The 14988-nt window shown below is 45.8% G+C and overlaps 1 protein-coding gene across 1 annotated transcript; it reads right to left on the reverse strand.

The window, feature by feature from the left end:
• Positions 1-461: 461 nt before the first annotated feature.
• Positions 462-11108, reverse strand: LOC137912687 (alpha-mannosidase 2x-like). Its single transcript, XM_068756820.1, has 23 exons — positions 10977-11108; positions 10346-10603; positions 10117-10261; positions 9225-9396; positions 8874-9001; positions 8488-8661; positions 7870-8056; positions 7271-7448; positions 6814-7016; positions 5817-5999; positions 5065-5179; positions 4897-4967; positions 4651-4816; positions 3510-3746; positions 3187-3309; positions 2881-2995; positions 2637-2770; positions 2351-2492; positions 2078-2211; positions 1765-1842; positions 1129-1323; positions 927-1040; positions 462-730 (listed from the first exon to the last, which is right to left on the reverse strand). The coding sequence occupies exons 1-23, from the start codon at positions 11106-11108 to the stop codon at positions 578-580; spliced, it is 3537 nt and encodes a 1178-aa protein (XP_068612921.1). The 3' UTR covers positions 462-577.
• Between the last annotated feature and the right edge of the window lie 3880 nt (positions 11109-14988).

Raw genomic sequence — 14988 nt, forward strand, 5'->3', positions numbered from 1 at the left:
GTCTGTCGGGGTAAAATCAAAGAATCAAAACTGCTGTCCACGTTACATTAATGGGTACAAAAAAAAAAAAAAAAGAACAAGTGCTGTGATCTGTCATCTTCAGAGTACATAAAGAAAATGAAATACCCACACACACCAAATAAAGCTTTGGAAATTGCACGAATGTGGCACGAACCCCCCACCCACCAACCTTGATATTTACATTCAGTAGTTCGTTCCAGGATGGAGCGAGTGTAGAAAAAGACGAGTTCGTAAAAAGCAGAACTACATGAGATCCCAGAGGCAACAGGTCTACGGTTGCATCTGAAGATCAGTTCTTGGCAGTCGGTCTCATTTCGGAAGAGCTTCAAGTTCACCCGGAGACACGCTGTCCACAGTGGCAGCTAACGTCTGACCCCCCCCTGCTGTGCAGTCAGTCCAGCTACGGTCTCAAACTTCAAGTCTTTGTGGTTCAGCTCGACAAAACAGGAGATCCGGATCCCACTGGTGCCTGTCTTTGACCCCCTCCATGGGCCCGGCTCTCGGTCCAAGGAGTCCGGTATATTCTTCATTGATTCATTTAGTCCGCATTGGCTCTTTAGCGCAGTTTAAGCTTGAAGGCAGAGATCTCCATGGGATCCAGGCTAATGGTGGAGTCATTGGCCAGAGGGGTGCTGGAGTGCATCAGAGTCAGAGACACGGGCTGAAGCAGCTGCAGGTCCAGGTTCCTGAACAGCCCGGATATGCTCAGCTGTGAAGAGAGAGAGAGACAACAAGGGCAGGGAGAGGGGGGGTTACAAATCCTACAAACTGATGCGGAGGTTAGAAAATGTCAAGTTTAGCTTTTCATGGTCGAAGAGTTCAGACAGTCAAATAAAAAGGAGCAACATCAAGCTTTGAAAAATACTCCAGAGAAAGTGAGACCGTATTTATGCAGCACCCCTGACCTGTCCCTGGGTGGTGGTGCAGTTGAAGGCCAGGTTCTGAGCCTCAATGCCACAGTCCAGAGCCAGACGGTGCAGAAGCAATGCCGTGTACGGAGACGGAGAGAGTGCGTCTTCCTGCTCACGCGCACACACACACACACACAATCAGGTTGAGTCAATAGGCCGAGTAGACAGAGCGAGCGCTGCTTCTTTGCATCGTCACCTGGCTCTGGATGCTGCGCATGTTCACCAGGTGGAAGTCGCAGGGCATGATGGACTTGAGAGGGGCGAAGGTTTGCAGAGGAGGGACGCCGCGCCTTTTGGGCTGGACGGGCAGCGGCAGGACCTCGTGGTTCAGAAAGGCGTTGGTCATGTGACTGAGTATAGATGGGAAGCTATTTGTTGTGCTGTCCATCATCTGTAGGAGGACAGAAAAAGACATCAGCTAAGCGAGACCGACGCAGCGTCAGCGAGTCGTCATTTTTGCCATTGCTACACTACATGCGGAAGAGGCTCTAATCAGGACGAGCTACGGTTCATCTCTAATCCAGACAGCGCTAATCGATCCATGTTTGGCTCCTAAAACACACACACACACACACACACACACACAGCGCTGTGGTAAAACTGCTCAGGATTATTGGGATGAAGTTGCGACAAATCAACCGATGCCGTTCACTCTGTCAGTTTCTTCTACTTGACAAATGACACACCGTAAATTTGTTACTTTCAATAGCGCCGTCATGAAGACGGACTGGTTTGGAAATGTCTATGGAGGAAGGTAAAAAAAAAAAAAAAAGGTACAGCACAGACTAATGTCAGCTATCAAACACCCTGGCTGTCGCCACAGCAACGTTACCTCTTGAACTCCGCCGCTCAAGATTTTGGAGAGCAAAGAATAAAAAAAGGAGGAGAGTTTGGCGAAGATGCCGTCATGCTGAGGGTAATGAAGTGGAAAAGGAAGAGACAAAAAAAACGACAATAACAGCAGATGGGGTGTTAATTAGTAGTTAAAAAAGATAACAAAAGGGTTTAATGAGCGCAGCATGACGGACACAACACTCCTATGGCTCACAGGTTTGATTCATTTAGCGCCACACAGTTAGATGTTCTGTGGAGGAATTTCCAACCTGACCAACTACGCTAGCTGCCTTCATCGGCATCTTCCCGACCTTGTTCCCAGTGGATCTCCTCTCCAGCAGCAACCGGAAATGGTTGACCGTCTTCTTGTTGTCCTTCAGGCCCTGACCCAGCCCACGATTGTCATCCTGCATCAGCCGCCTGTCCATGATCACTTCAAGCTGGCCTGATGGAGCAGCAAAAGAAACGACAAAGGCCTCCATCACTCACAAAGATAAAAGGATCAGCTCTGGACACTTTCAGGAATAAGCTCCATTGAATCAAACATGGAAAAGCATTGAATAAAAACAGAATGAGATACAGACCACTCTCCAAGCTGGTGACGCCCAGAGACTGAGCTGTGTGCAGCGTGAGGCGGCGGCGGCCGTCCTCAATGTACGCCTGGCTGGGCATGGGGAAGAAGTTAGCCTGCAGGGGGAGCTTTCTGTGGTGGCGGCGAGGCTGCATCTACAAGAAGAGATCAGGCACAGAATGATATCCATTCTTAATTATATACACATTAAATGTTAGTTCTCAAATCTTTGGAAATACCCTTCATACTAAAACGACAGGTGAAAGTTTCATTACTTGATGATAAATAAAGGAAGTGACCTGGAAGCCATTGAGATCCGTGTAAAAGACATCCCCACTCTGGATGTTGGTGACCAGCCGCATCGCCAGCTCCTTATTGGTCTGATCTCTGATGTCGACCGTGGTGCTGATGTCCACAGACGACCCATCCACCCCTGGGAGAACAAAAGGAGCAGTAGAACAACTCAGACGTCTCATGACCCCCTCCTGGGAAATATTACAGATTTATTTAGGATAGGGAGCTGATAGGAGATACATTTAGTACCTGGCACATTGTGTATACGAATGGTCTGCTGGAAATGTTGGTAGTGTGCCACCACCTCTGAGAAGAGGGGCCCCTCCACGACACGCACCGCGGGGGGCTCCTTCTGGTTGTAAGGCTGAAAGGAAGAACAGGGCAGTAGAACGGTGAGCTGCACGCGCTCATATTGTTTAGATTACTGGAAACAACAGGAGATTACAGCATGAAAACAAGACACTCTGTTGTGTTTCAAGGACGCACGATGCAGCAGAGAGTCTGCCTGCCTTCTTGCCCCGGGCAGCCAAGCAACAGGCGATGACAGAGTAATACCTTCGCCTTTCCATCGGGCAGGAAGAGGTAGGCGCCACTTTTGTCTTTGGAGGGACGGGTGCCGTAAACCATGAATTGCATTTGAACCTTCACTTCCTCAGGATCCTCCTTCCGCTTGATACTCTGGAGATGAAAAAGCATTTGAACAGGAATGTCACAGAGAAAAAAAAAAAACACAGAAGAGATGAAAGGATTTTTGAGGAGCAACAAGACATGCCATGTTCACTTTGATAATACGACCCAGGTTTACCGAGAAATGATGCGCAGGAAACAAAAACATCTCAGAAGGTTTCAATTCAGACAGAAGTTTGTGAAAGTCGAACCTCCAGTAGGCCGGTGGCTCCAGAGAAGCCGAGGGTCAGAGACTGACTGCTGATGTAGAAGGTCTGAGAGTCGGACTGCTGAGATCGGACAGGAAGTGGGTCCCCGGCTCGAGCGGCGATGCCGCGGCCGGGCAGCCGGAGCAGGGTGTCTGATCGGAGCGTCAGGGGCGAATCAGGAGACTCGTAAACGTGGAACACAGCCAGACCCAGAGGCGGCAGACGAACCATGAACGTAGCCTAGATGGGGGGGCAGGGGGGGGGGGGGCAGAGAATAGTGATAAACCACGTCATCCATACAACCAAAAGCGCGTGCAGACACTAAAAGCCTGTGTTTTACAGCCCCTGGCTTGACTTTCCTCGCTAATTTTAACGACGAGCGTTGACCATAACGCATTCTTTATTAGCTAAAAGCTTCGGCAGTGGGCTGTAATTAAAGCAAGATGAAAGATGGCGTCATTAAAACTAGATTTCTCTTTTCAATGCATTACTTTCTGCGGAGGAATTTTATTTACACATTAAAAAAAAAAGAATCGCCGGAGCAGTGGCGGATACTGATGGGAAGCTTTTTGTTACTACTGCACAATCAATACACAATTTGTGCTGCTTCAACTTGGGTGGGTTTTATTTTTTTAGAATTGAAAGACGATGCATCTCTTCTGGTTCCTGGTTGCAAGGAAACATCAAAAGAAATCCGTACGGTCCGTAGCTCTGAGGACTCGATTATTACTTTACTCTCTGTACATATTCAGTTGGAAATAATTGTTACATCAATTTAAAGTCATCGCCGTAGCAGGGACCTTTTCTCCACTGCTTGCCCCAGATATAACCTTTATATATATAAAATATGTATTATTCTTCCCTGTGAAAACCTGCTACCTGCAGAAGCCCCAGGGCGACATCGTCCGCTCCGACAGGTGAGTCAGAGGCCCGGGTGTACTATGTAACATTCAGGTAGCCTCGAGCAGAGTTGAGGTGTGAAACTTTCTATTCTTCGGTCCCAACAGGCACAGACTCGAGTTAAATTACCAAACTTCGTACAGATCCCTCTGGAGGGTTTTTTTTTATTTATTTGTTTTTATCACAAGCAGCAGCAGTTCAGGATCGGTCTCGAGCACATTAAACAGCCGATGCTACTACTTGCCTCAAACACTTCTGCGCTCATTCGACTGGGAGAGCTCCACTGAGCGCTGAGCTGCACAGGGAGCGTCTGACCGTCCTCCGTGAGCACTCGCACTTTGACCGTGTTGACCAACACGGTGACCGCACACAGCCGCTCCTGCTCAATGGGGTTGAACAGGACCACGTACCTGGTAACGTATTGGGGGGGAGTAATCAGAGGCACAGGATGCAAGCGGAGATGAAAAGAGCGAGGGGATACTGGCAATACCTCGGCCCTGCTGGGTTGAGCTCGATTAGCGTACGCTGAGGCAGTGAGTCTTGAGTCGCACGTCTGTCATCCTGCACAAACAGGAAACAAAGACAGACAACAAGCTGAAGGCACCAACAGGAACCGGAACACACAGCTTTCTCAGCGTCCCTCCACGTTTCCTCTTACAGTCTCCAGGAAGGATTCCGTTTGGTAGAAGCGATAAAACTCTTTGTTCTTCATCACCAAGAAGTGGGCAGCATTGATGATTACCCTCTTCAGGCCGATGAGGGAGCGCAGCAATCTTTGCAGAAAGAGAAGCAATGAATGCTTCACTGCAGAACTGCAGGCCTCCACGCATTAAACAGGCAAAAATACAATAGCAGAGGGGTAGCAGTTTTTCTAGATCAGATAACGTCAGTGTTTAAAATAAATGTATTCTATCGCTGACACGAGGATGAAGGGAAAGCTCTACAAGACAGTGGTGAGATCAGCCATGATGGACGGCTTAGAGACAGAGGCTCTGAGGAAAAGACAGGAGGCAGAGCGGAGGAGATAAAGATGCTGAGGTTCTCCTCGGGAGTGACCAGGTTGGACAGGATTAGAAATGAGACAATAAGAGGGACAGTGAAGGTTAGACGTTTTGGAGACAAGGTCAGAGAAACCAGACTTCGATGGGTTGGACATGTCCAGAGGAGAGACGGGGACTATATCGGTAGAAGGATGCTGATGATGGACCTGCCAGGGAACAGGGCTAGAGGTCGACCCAGGAGAAGATACATGGATGTCATGAGGGAGGACATGAGAGTGGCTGGTGTTGGGGAGGACGATGCAAAGGACAGGGTGAAGTGGAGAACGTTGGGTTGCTGTGGCGACCCCTCACGGGACAAGACGAAAGTACAGTAGTAGTTCTGACATATGCTAGAGTCTCAGATCCTTACTTTGTGCCGTAGTCGATGACAACATTTTCCTTTGCCGTGCCAGTGATGGCGTCATGATGTTGGAAAAGGGCGACAGACCGCCTCGCATCCACCAACAGGTTATAATCTGAAATTGGGTAACGCCCTTCCATGCCAGCATGTCGAGCGTTTGCGACCGCCAAGCTGTAGAGGATCTCTGCCCCCCTGGAAGGAGATGAGCAAGAGGAGAATAAACAGCTTCATCTACTCAGCAAAACAGTTTAAATTACTACATTATTTTTAGGATGGCAGCAAATCTTTAAGCAGTTTGGAAAGCATCCCAGAAGCATTTTGTCTTCATTTTAATTGTTCATAGCCGAGAGAAAAAAAAAAGTTACAATTGGTTGCAAAGGTCCCGGTTAAAATTCAATTCAACGGTGTACGAAAGGTACGTTCTTATAATTCACTGATGATTCATTTTGTAAGCATTGTAATTAACAATGACAGTCTTTAGTTTAGTAATTGCAGTTTCCTCTAAGCTGGAAGCAACAATTCGGCCTTTGCGCAAACACACGAACTGGAAGGACAGAATGGCTGTGCGACATTTTTGATGATGTATTATACGAGTGTTGAGCTGGAGATTTAAAACGCAGCCAGTAGCGGCTTAGGCAAAGAAAGTAGACCACAAATGCCTCCAAATTGGGAGAGAATGAGAAAAAGGTCAGACATGATGTAACAAGGAAGCCAAATCATTAGCCTGTTAAAGTTAAAGGTTATCCTATGTGCTTATAACGCTGGATTTCTGTCGCAACATCAGGATATCACCTGGGCTGGGACACACACACACCAGAACATCTGGCCCAGTGCTGTTACTACCTCCACAGGCATCACAGGGGTGGAACAAACCAAACGGCACCCCCCCCATTACTCCTCCACTGTGTTCAAATGAACTTTTGGGGCAGAATCTAGTTGTTTCAGGCGTGCAATGACAGCGCCGTCTGTGCAAACACACATAGGTGTCATTGAACCCCCCCCTCACCTGAGATGCGACTCTATAATGCGATCCAAGCTTTTGTAAAAGGGTCGAGAGGTAAAATAGCCAGTCCAGTAGTGATCCTCACGGTCTGCATAGGCAAAGAAATCTCCGCTCAGCACGGGGTAGTCCGCTGGTCTGGAGCCCCGGGCCACGCCGTGCGCTTTGTACACAGCATTGAAGTAGTCTGTGAGAGTCCCAAACTGAGCCTGGATCAGCAGCCAGAGACAAGAAGAAGCACAGTCTTTACTCTACCACAGAAAAAACAAATGTATCACAATCCCAGAGTTACACATGTGACTTTCATCCAACACGACACCTTCCTTGAGACGTGACAGATTCTCCACGCTGTCGGCAAGTTAAAGTATCGCTGCGTGATTCATTATCACGGGAAAAGGCTGCGGCAAGCAGCGAGAGAACGCCGAAAAAGGAAACACTGACAGGTGACAAATTATTCCCTCACTTGTACGTGTAGCTCTGGGCGAGAATTCATGTAGTCAAACAGCTTCTGGTAGTTGATGAACTGTTGATCCCACTCCAGTGCCTTATCATAGCGGAAGTCATCTCCCAGGGGGACAAGGAGCGTCCTACTGCGGTACAGTTTGGACTTTTTACGGTACTGATCAAGGAGGAGGTTCGCCCTGATTGAGAGAGAGAGGAAGAGTGACGGGGGGAAAACATTGAGGACATGTTTCTTGGCACCAAAACTGCACTCCTTCTGCCAATGTTTGGAGGACACAGGCCTGCAGGTGTTTTCCATTAGCCGGTGGAACGAGGCATCTGGAAAGTTGTTCTACAAAAGCAGCTCAATGTGGTGACATTCAAGACTAAATCAAGACGCATACAGGAGAACTGAAGCGGGACATTTTTTTAGATTGCTTCCCCAAGATTCCTGACGCTTGAAGAGCAGCAGTCTCAGAATGTTTTGGTGAATAACTTAAATAATCATCAATAAGCCATAGATTACATTTCTGAAGTTACTGTGCACCAATGACGAAATGAACTGATGAACAAACAACCACTACCGCCGTGTAACCAGCAGGATCAGAGTCAGCGTCTCACCTCTCCGCTACATTGGCCTCAACCACAGCTTTTGGTGGAACTTTCCACGGACAGTTTATCCGACCTCCTGGCAGCCTCTTGAAATCAAACTGGCAGCAGACCTTTGGGTCGGGCCCACAGGTGTGAGGCACGTCGTAGCTGTAGAAAGGCATCATGTGGCAAAAGATGTCTGTGCTCGATCCGGTGTCTGTCAAGGCAGAAACGGAGAAAGCAAAGCTTGGGCTTGAGAGGTTAAAATGCACTGAAAAAGGTATATTCTGCTCCGACAGAATGTACCTTTTTGCTATTTTAAAAAGGCATTTCTGAAAAGACTGGCAACATTCACGCAACAGGTTAAAGCGGCAACACGTATAGAATACACACAAACCCAAAGTAAACATCAGAAAGTGACAATCTCTGTTATCTAAGATCAAATCGGATTTTTCTTTCCTAATTTAGAACAAATGAAGAGTAAAGTGTCGGGAGATGATTATTTCATTAACGGTGACGGATCCTTCGAGACAATAACACACTGTGATACTGTGAAGGTAAAGCTGGAGTGGCGTGGCTCACTCTGCAATGAGCTCAACAAAGATTAGTACTTGAATCAGATGGCGCTGCTGGCTCTGCTCCGCTCACCCCAGGACTGCCTCCACATGAACTCAAGGCTGCGGGTGGAGGCAAAGTGCTTTTTGATGGAGTAGTGGACTCTCTGGATGAGCATGCTGGTCAAGTTGGCCCTCTTCAGCAGAAAGGACATTGTAGCGCTGTGGCCAAAAGGGTCCACCGCCCACCCGCTGCGAGGAGTTATACCTATGACGGCAAGACGAGGCAGGTTTATCATCGTTTAAAAAAAGAAAGGGGGCACATGTTAAGCAAAATTGCCCACAGCAGGGAGTGCTGAAAGAATTTTACCCCCCCCCCCCCCCCACCCCCACCCCCACCCCCACCCCACTGGGTTCTTAAGAAAGGAGCTTCCTAAGCATTTAATTATTATTCTTTAAAATTTCGGCTTCCTTGCGTACCTATATTTCTCTCCAGCCACTGATGTCCTTCGATGAGCTGGTCTATCATGGCAAAGTAATGAACGTTGGCTTCATCCGTCATCACCCAGCCGCCAGTCACAATCTCTAGCTGCCCTCCAAGTATCAGCCTGTTGGAGAGAGAGGGCAAAGTAGAAAAGGTGGCAATAATCCAGGCCCTTAGAAGGAGGATCTCATTAAGCAGATAAGCTATTTTTAGACCAACGCCAACACTATCCATTGAGTAAAATACTGCATCTAGAGCAGCGGGCATCAAAGAAATCTCAACAGATTCCCAGATTTAGGAGGGGAAGTCGGGGGAAAGGTGCATGCTTTCACCAAGCAGTGACTTACTTGCGCATCGCCTCCTGCTTGTGTACGTCTGCAGTCTCCCACCACTTGGAGAAGAAGGAAATCTCGGACCAGATGAACTTCCTGCGAGGATCCTCTGCTAGCTTCACCAACATGCTGTTTAATATATGCTGCGTCTGGTCCGTGTAGTACTTGTCAAAGGTCTTGATCCAACCTAAAAAGAGAAGATGATTCCGTCCATGAGCAATTAGCAAAATCGCTGGCCGACCGTCCCCTACGATTGGACTCTGTTTGAAACGACACAGACTTCCCGCCTTCATCTTGCTGGCTGATACAAAGGCAAGATGACAGAGCAGCGTAGGAGACAAAATTCTGTGGAAAGTGCCACAATGGATCAAAAATAAAACTCATATTTTATTCAAGTACACCTCTTCCCCTCAGAAAGCCATTTAGCAGAGTGGTTTCAGAGAAAGCGACTGAAATAGCCTCGTGACTGCCCAACAGAATATAATATTACAGCCCCTAAACATCATGTTTATTTAGCGCACACATTTTTTTGGCTAAAAGATTTCATAGAAACCAGAGTTCCACATCCTTTCCCCACTTCCATAATGAAATGGAAATCTTTACGTGCACACTTAGTATGTATGTATATGAAAAAGAAAGGAGCATTCACAGCTGACGTTAAACAAATGCTGCTCCAAATAAATCATATTATGTTAAAGGGTTATGGATAAAAGTCCAGGTTTCTGCTACCTCGCATATCATACGACACGTCAAGTGAGCAAGCAGGCGACAGGCTGCTAAAAAGGCTGGAAATATCAGTCGAAAATCAGCTCATCCAACATTGAAATAGCTTCAGTGCTCCGTTGCCAGCGTCTTTTTAATTTCACCGCTTGTGGCTATAATCACCAGCCTGTGAAAAACGACTCACCTGGATCGTTGTGGGAGTGAGGGACCACAAACACTTGCAAGGGTTCACTGTCCCACTCTGCGGGTTCATAAGTTATGTCAAAGCCTTGTTTCCACACGCCGCCATCGGGGTTGTCAAACTTCAGTAGCGAGTACACGTCCAGCATCTGAGACGAAACCCAAACCCATCATTTACCCACCAAACGCGAAATTTGAGTCCAACGACAAATAAAGCAATATAAACGGCTCACCTGAACATCTGCTTCACCGGGACCGCCTGCAGCAAATTGGCAATCCTGGGGCTTAATAGCAAAGAAACTGGGGCGGCCATCGAACGGCAGGACCCAGGAGCCGTTGGCACTCCTGAATGGCAGGTGGCCACTGGGAGACACAGCTCCTGTGTCTGTGAGCTCCATCACAGAGTCCCTTATGTGGCTGATGATTTGGTGGTTCTCCTCCAGGAGCTGCTCGAGCTGCTCTATCTGGTTCTGAAGAACTGAGATTTGGCTCTAAAAAACATACAGGCATCGTCACGCAGCGGTCCAACATCACGGGACATGTGCAAACTACACCCACATTCTCCTTCTGCGTTAGGGTGAACAAAACGTGTGTTTCAAGACTAGAAATAAGAGAGTAATGAAAGATCTCTGGATTCAGCCAGAACTAAAGGCAGTCTGGGATTGATGAGCAATGAAGTTTCTGAGAAATGTTTGTGACTTGACATTAACATTTAGATTTTGGATGTTCAAACAAATAATACATAATATGCTTTGAGCTACAGGATGAAAAGTAACTCATGCAAACCACAAGGGCTTTAACAAAATCTTGATACGTTCATCACAAAACCATATTACGATTTAAAACGACAACACTCATTCTTACCCGTGGAAAGTTCCCACCATTCTGTTGCCTCGCAGGGTCATGCTGGACTCGATCCAACATGAGATACAGCGAGAATACAGCCACACAGAATATGGCTCCTCCACACACCGTCACCTGTTTCCTCAGCTTCATCCTCTGGCGCAGGCTTCTTCCCAAATGTAAATAAATGTCCTTGAATCAGCTGGGGGGGGGGGGGGGGGGGGGGTTCCCCAGCACAGAATTTCTTTTTTTTTTTTGAAAGCTTGAATGACAATCCTTTGCAGTACAGGGGAAATAATAAAATGTAATCTGCTACGCAAATATTAACAGCTCAGTTCCGCTCCTGCAAAGCCTCCAGCCTCCACGCACCATACTGGAGACCAAAGTGAAAAGCGCTGCAGCAATAGCTGGCAAGGAGTCTGTCAGCTCCGGCCAAACCACAGCCACCGGTGGGCTCCTTCAAAGTCGCCCTTGTTTTCAAACATCCAAATTGATGAGGCTGCATGAGAAGAAAAAAACAAGCGCCACACAGAGAGGGCCTCACACAGGGGCCCTAGTGTCCCTGCAGCATGATGTGTGCCGTCGTGGATCTGCAGTCCCGGTCCAGACTCCACTCCACAACGCCGTCTCGTCTACCAGCGCAGACCCTTTTGGTCACTCGTCCTCCATTCCTGCTGCCATTTACACTTTAAACTCCAGACAGTGTAAAAAAAGAGAGAGAAGAAGAAAAAAATGATTGGCTTACCGCGCCAACATTTTTAAGTAATCCTGTCCGACACAACAAAAGGGTACAAATGATACCCCCCCTCTCAGGAGCGAGGCCATATGGACAGATAGTTGGGAGGATCTTCTTTTGCTGTTGGGGGAGAAAAGCTTTCATTATTGGAGCATGTAAAATATGCACTTATTTCTTCACAACACCAGGAGGATTTCCTGCCCCTGCCCCCCTCCCGCGAACAAATCCAACAGGACATAATCCGCTCACTCCTCAGGCTGGGACTGTTTTAGCATTAGCACAGATTGCTGTCAATCCAACAGAAGTTGTGTTAACAGTTCGAATGCCGTCTTGTTTGAACGCAGATACGCGACAACTAATTATATATAAAACGTAAAAAAAATACTTATTTCATTGATCCATTCACGTACTCTTGTCAAACTTAAATACTAATATCGGACTGTACACGGACGAAGCAGACGGGCACGCTAGCGCTAGCTACAAAGATGTAATAACATTACATGAACTCGACTGGTTTGCGCGCTAGTAGCCACAGCGTTACCGTGAAGATTGTCATTTAGACGTAAATCCGTGTGAACAGCGCTCACAAAGCATTCCTGCATCCGTGAAAACGCCGCGCAGCAGCACGAAAGATTCAAGTCTAACATTACAGACAAACACTAATGGCTTGATAACAAGACAATGAGCGACTGATGCTGTTGTTTTTTTTACTGCATCCACTTTCCACCTAAACATCATCGAACATTCAATGACGGACCTTTAGATCCGTCTCTTTGAGAACAAAACAAAGAGAAATCTGACGTTACCATTCAAAGGACTGTAATCCGGAAGATTGTCGAGCCAAACAGCGCGTTTGTGGCTCTCTCTCCAGGATGACAGATTACCAAGTGAAGCAGGAAGCGCCTCCGAGCTGCCGCAAAGGCTTATGGGTAAACGAGGAGCTGCGCATCAGCTGATTGGATCGTTTTAGATGTCAAATTAAATAAATGCATCAATCTTTCATTTCTGGACAAAGAATTCAGTATTGTGTGCGTGTACGATTACTTGCAATGCAATTTAAATGTGCAAATTACTAAATTATTATTAATGAATTCGTTTGGCATCAATGCATAGCTAAAGTAAAGCAAGTAAACAACCTTTGCATATGGAATAAAATGTAAAAGTAAAGTATTTAGCGGATGTTTGCAATAGCCAAATCAAGATTTTAGAAAATGTTCTGAAACATTACAAGTTTACATCACAAGTCAGCTGACTTCTATCCCTTTAAAAGGAAAAGAAAATTATGAAGGTTATACCAATCCCACGAACCTTGGAATATTATACAGAACTGGAATTATTTTCCATGAGGAATGTGTTAAGATTCCTCAGGAACAGTGCCAGGAGCAGGTGTCTGGCTGTGTCTTGTTTTTACAGTAGGACATAGCTGCAAAAACCCAATATAGATACTTGGGTTGAATAATTTTAATACTTCAGTAGTCAATTAAAGTGGTATTTTGGTATTTGATAATTATATTTCAAAAATCGAATATCTGTGACAAAAAATATAATATACTCTCAGAATTGAATCATTGCGTTTCTTCATAAGGTCGTAAATACACAAGGAATGAGCATAACATTTTTCAACCGTAGCTCTATTTACAGCACTTTATTACCCAGTTACTTCATGTCTAACATCACCTGCATAAAGTCAAAGATAATCAACTAATGTATTATTATGAATGTATTATTTGGAACATCCCAGCAGCAGTATACAATAATATGTCTGTAATTATTTCTGTTAATACAAGGGCCCATAAGCAGATCTGGTAACATTGTCCAAATAACTGCTGTGATGTGTCTACAACGATACATGGAAAATCTTAAAATATAGTACGTGAGTGTGTTTCGTTTCCAGTGCAAAATAATCAAAGAGTGGGAAGAATGTCATAGCCCATTATTATGTGGGCTGTACCCCCGGTAGCTTAGTCTGACCATCCACTCTGATAAATGGACCGAGTCCACAATACAGAAGTCCACGTCACTCAACAATGGAGAAGACTAAATTGCCTAATCAGGCATATTGACAGTCGTCTGGTATGTTAAAAAAGTTAAAGGCAAGGACGACACACAGGATAAAGTAACTTGACATGAAGTAAGTTGGGATATTGGCAAAAAAAAAAAAAAAAAGGATTTCCCTGAAGGAGTCTTCTCAAGGGATTGATAAAGTTCTATCTAATATAATCGAATATAATTAAGACTCCAGGATCCAGAGGACAATAGACCTCTCTGTGTACTCTTGTGCAGTTGTAAATGAAAAGGCTTTCCTTTGTTTCGACAATTTGTGTAGTCCCATTGATAGCATGTTAAATGTGTCAAGCAGTCAAATAAAGGTAACTTGTTTGAATCTTGATGCAAGTGAGTCCTATCTGTCTTACCTTTCCATTATGGAGTAAATTAAGCTCAATTTCCAGTTATGTAATTTGTGGAATGAGGGGTAACTTTGACATTTGTTTGCCTGAATCACGATGCAATATATCCATCAAAGCTTGAGACTGGCCTTATATCTTACAGCAGAGGAGTGAGCATCATCGTGAAGGTAAACAACTGCAAAGACTGGTAGATATTTAATGACACATATAGTGATGCCTTGCAGGTAAGTCACATTGTTCTGATGTTTCCATTGATCTTGCAGCAAGTCAGGCATGTGTTCAAGGACACAGGATCTTAGCTGGTGCTTTAATAATTGATCATCTCCTTTCATTGCACACAACATGAACAGATATTTTCTTGTCACAAGACGCTGACAAGTTGACAACCTTCTTTGGTCCATTCAAAATGTGTTATACCAAGACTTGAAAAATAGGTTCTGTACCAGGCAGAACAACAGCACTCACAAAACCGTGTTCTGTAAAAAAAAAAACTCTCCTCCAGCAACAAGTTGTGATAAGCAACACATGTTTACTCAGCTGGTATTCATTGCGCTTTCAGACTCGAGCTCGCCTCTTTTGCTTTGCTCATGCTGTTCATGTCCCGTGGATCTGGTATGCATGAAGCTTCACAACAAGCCCAGCTTTTAGTAAATATATACCGACTATTCAGGCTGGTTGTTGTGCTATTAAGCTGCCACGGTGATACCTGAAATATATCTGAAAGATATACCTGAAAGCAACATCCCAAAATAATCTTTTTGTCACCACAGCAAGAGTGGAATCACAACAATGGTGCCTGACTGCCACGGTAAACAAGTGTCAGACTTTCACCTGGGTGAAAGGTGTGGGAAATACAGTCCACATTAGCTGGTTGCATATTTTATTGAGG

Source organism: Brachionichthys hirsutus, unplaced genomic scaffold (assembly GCF_040956055.1).
Source record: "Brachionichthys hirsutus isolate HB-005 unplaced genomic scaffold, CSIRO-AGI_Bhir_v1 contig_939, whole genome shotgun sequence".
NCBI classification, from domain to species: domain Eukaryota; kingdom Metazoa; phylum Chordata; class Actinopteri; order Lophiiformes; family Brachionichthyidae; genus Brachionichthys; species Brachionichthys hirsutus.

Excerpts from the sequence above, each read along its gene's own strand:
- LOC137912687 (XM_068756820.1), bottom strand. The coding sequence starts at position 11,108 with ATGAAGCTGAGGAAACAGGTGACGGTGTGTGGAGGAGCCATATTCTGT. Across the intron at positions 3,310-3,509 it reads GAGCCACCGGCCTACTGGAG|AGTATCAAGCGGAAGGAGGA; the intron begins GTTCGACTTTCA and ends TTTCATCTCCAG. Across the intron at positions 2,996-3,186 it reads TGCCCGATGGAAAGGCGAAG|CCTTACAACCAGAAGGAGCC; the intron begins GTATTACTCTGT and ends TCTTCCTTTCAG.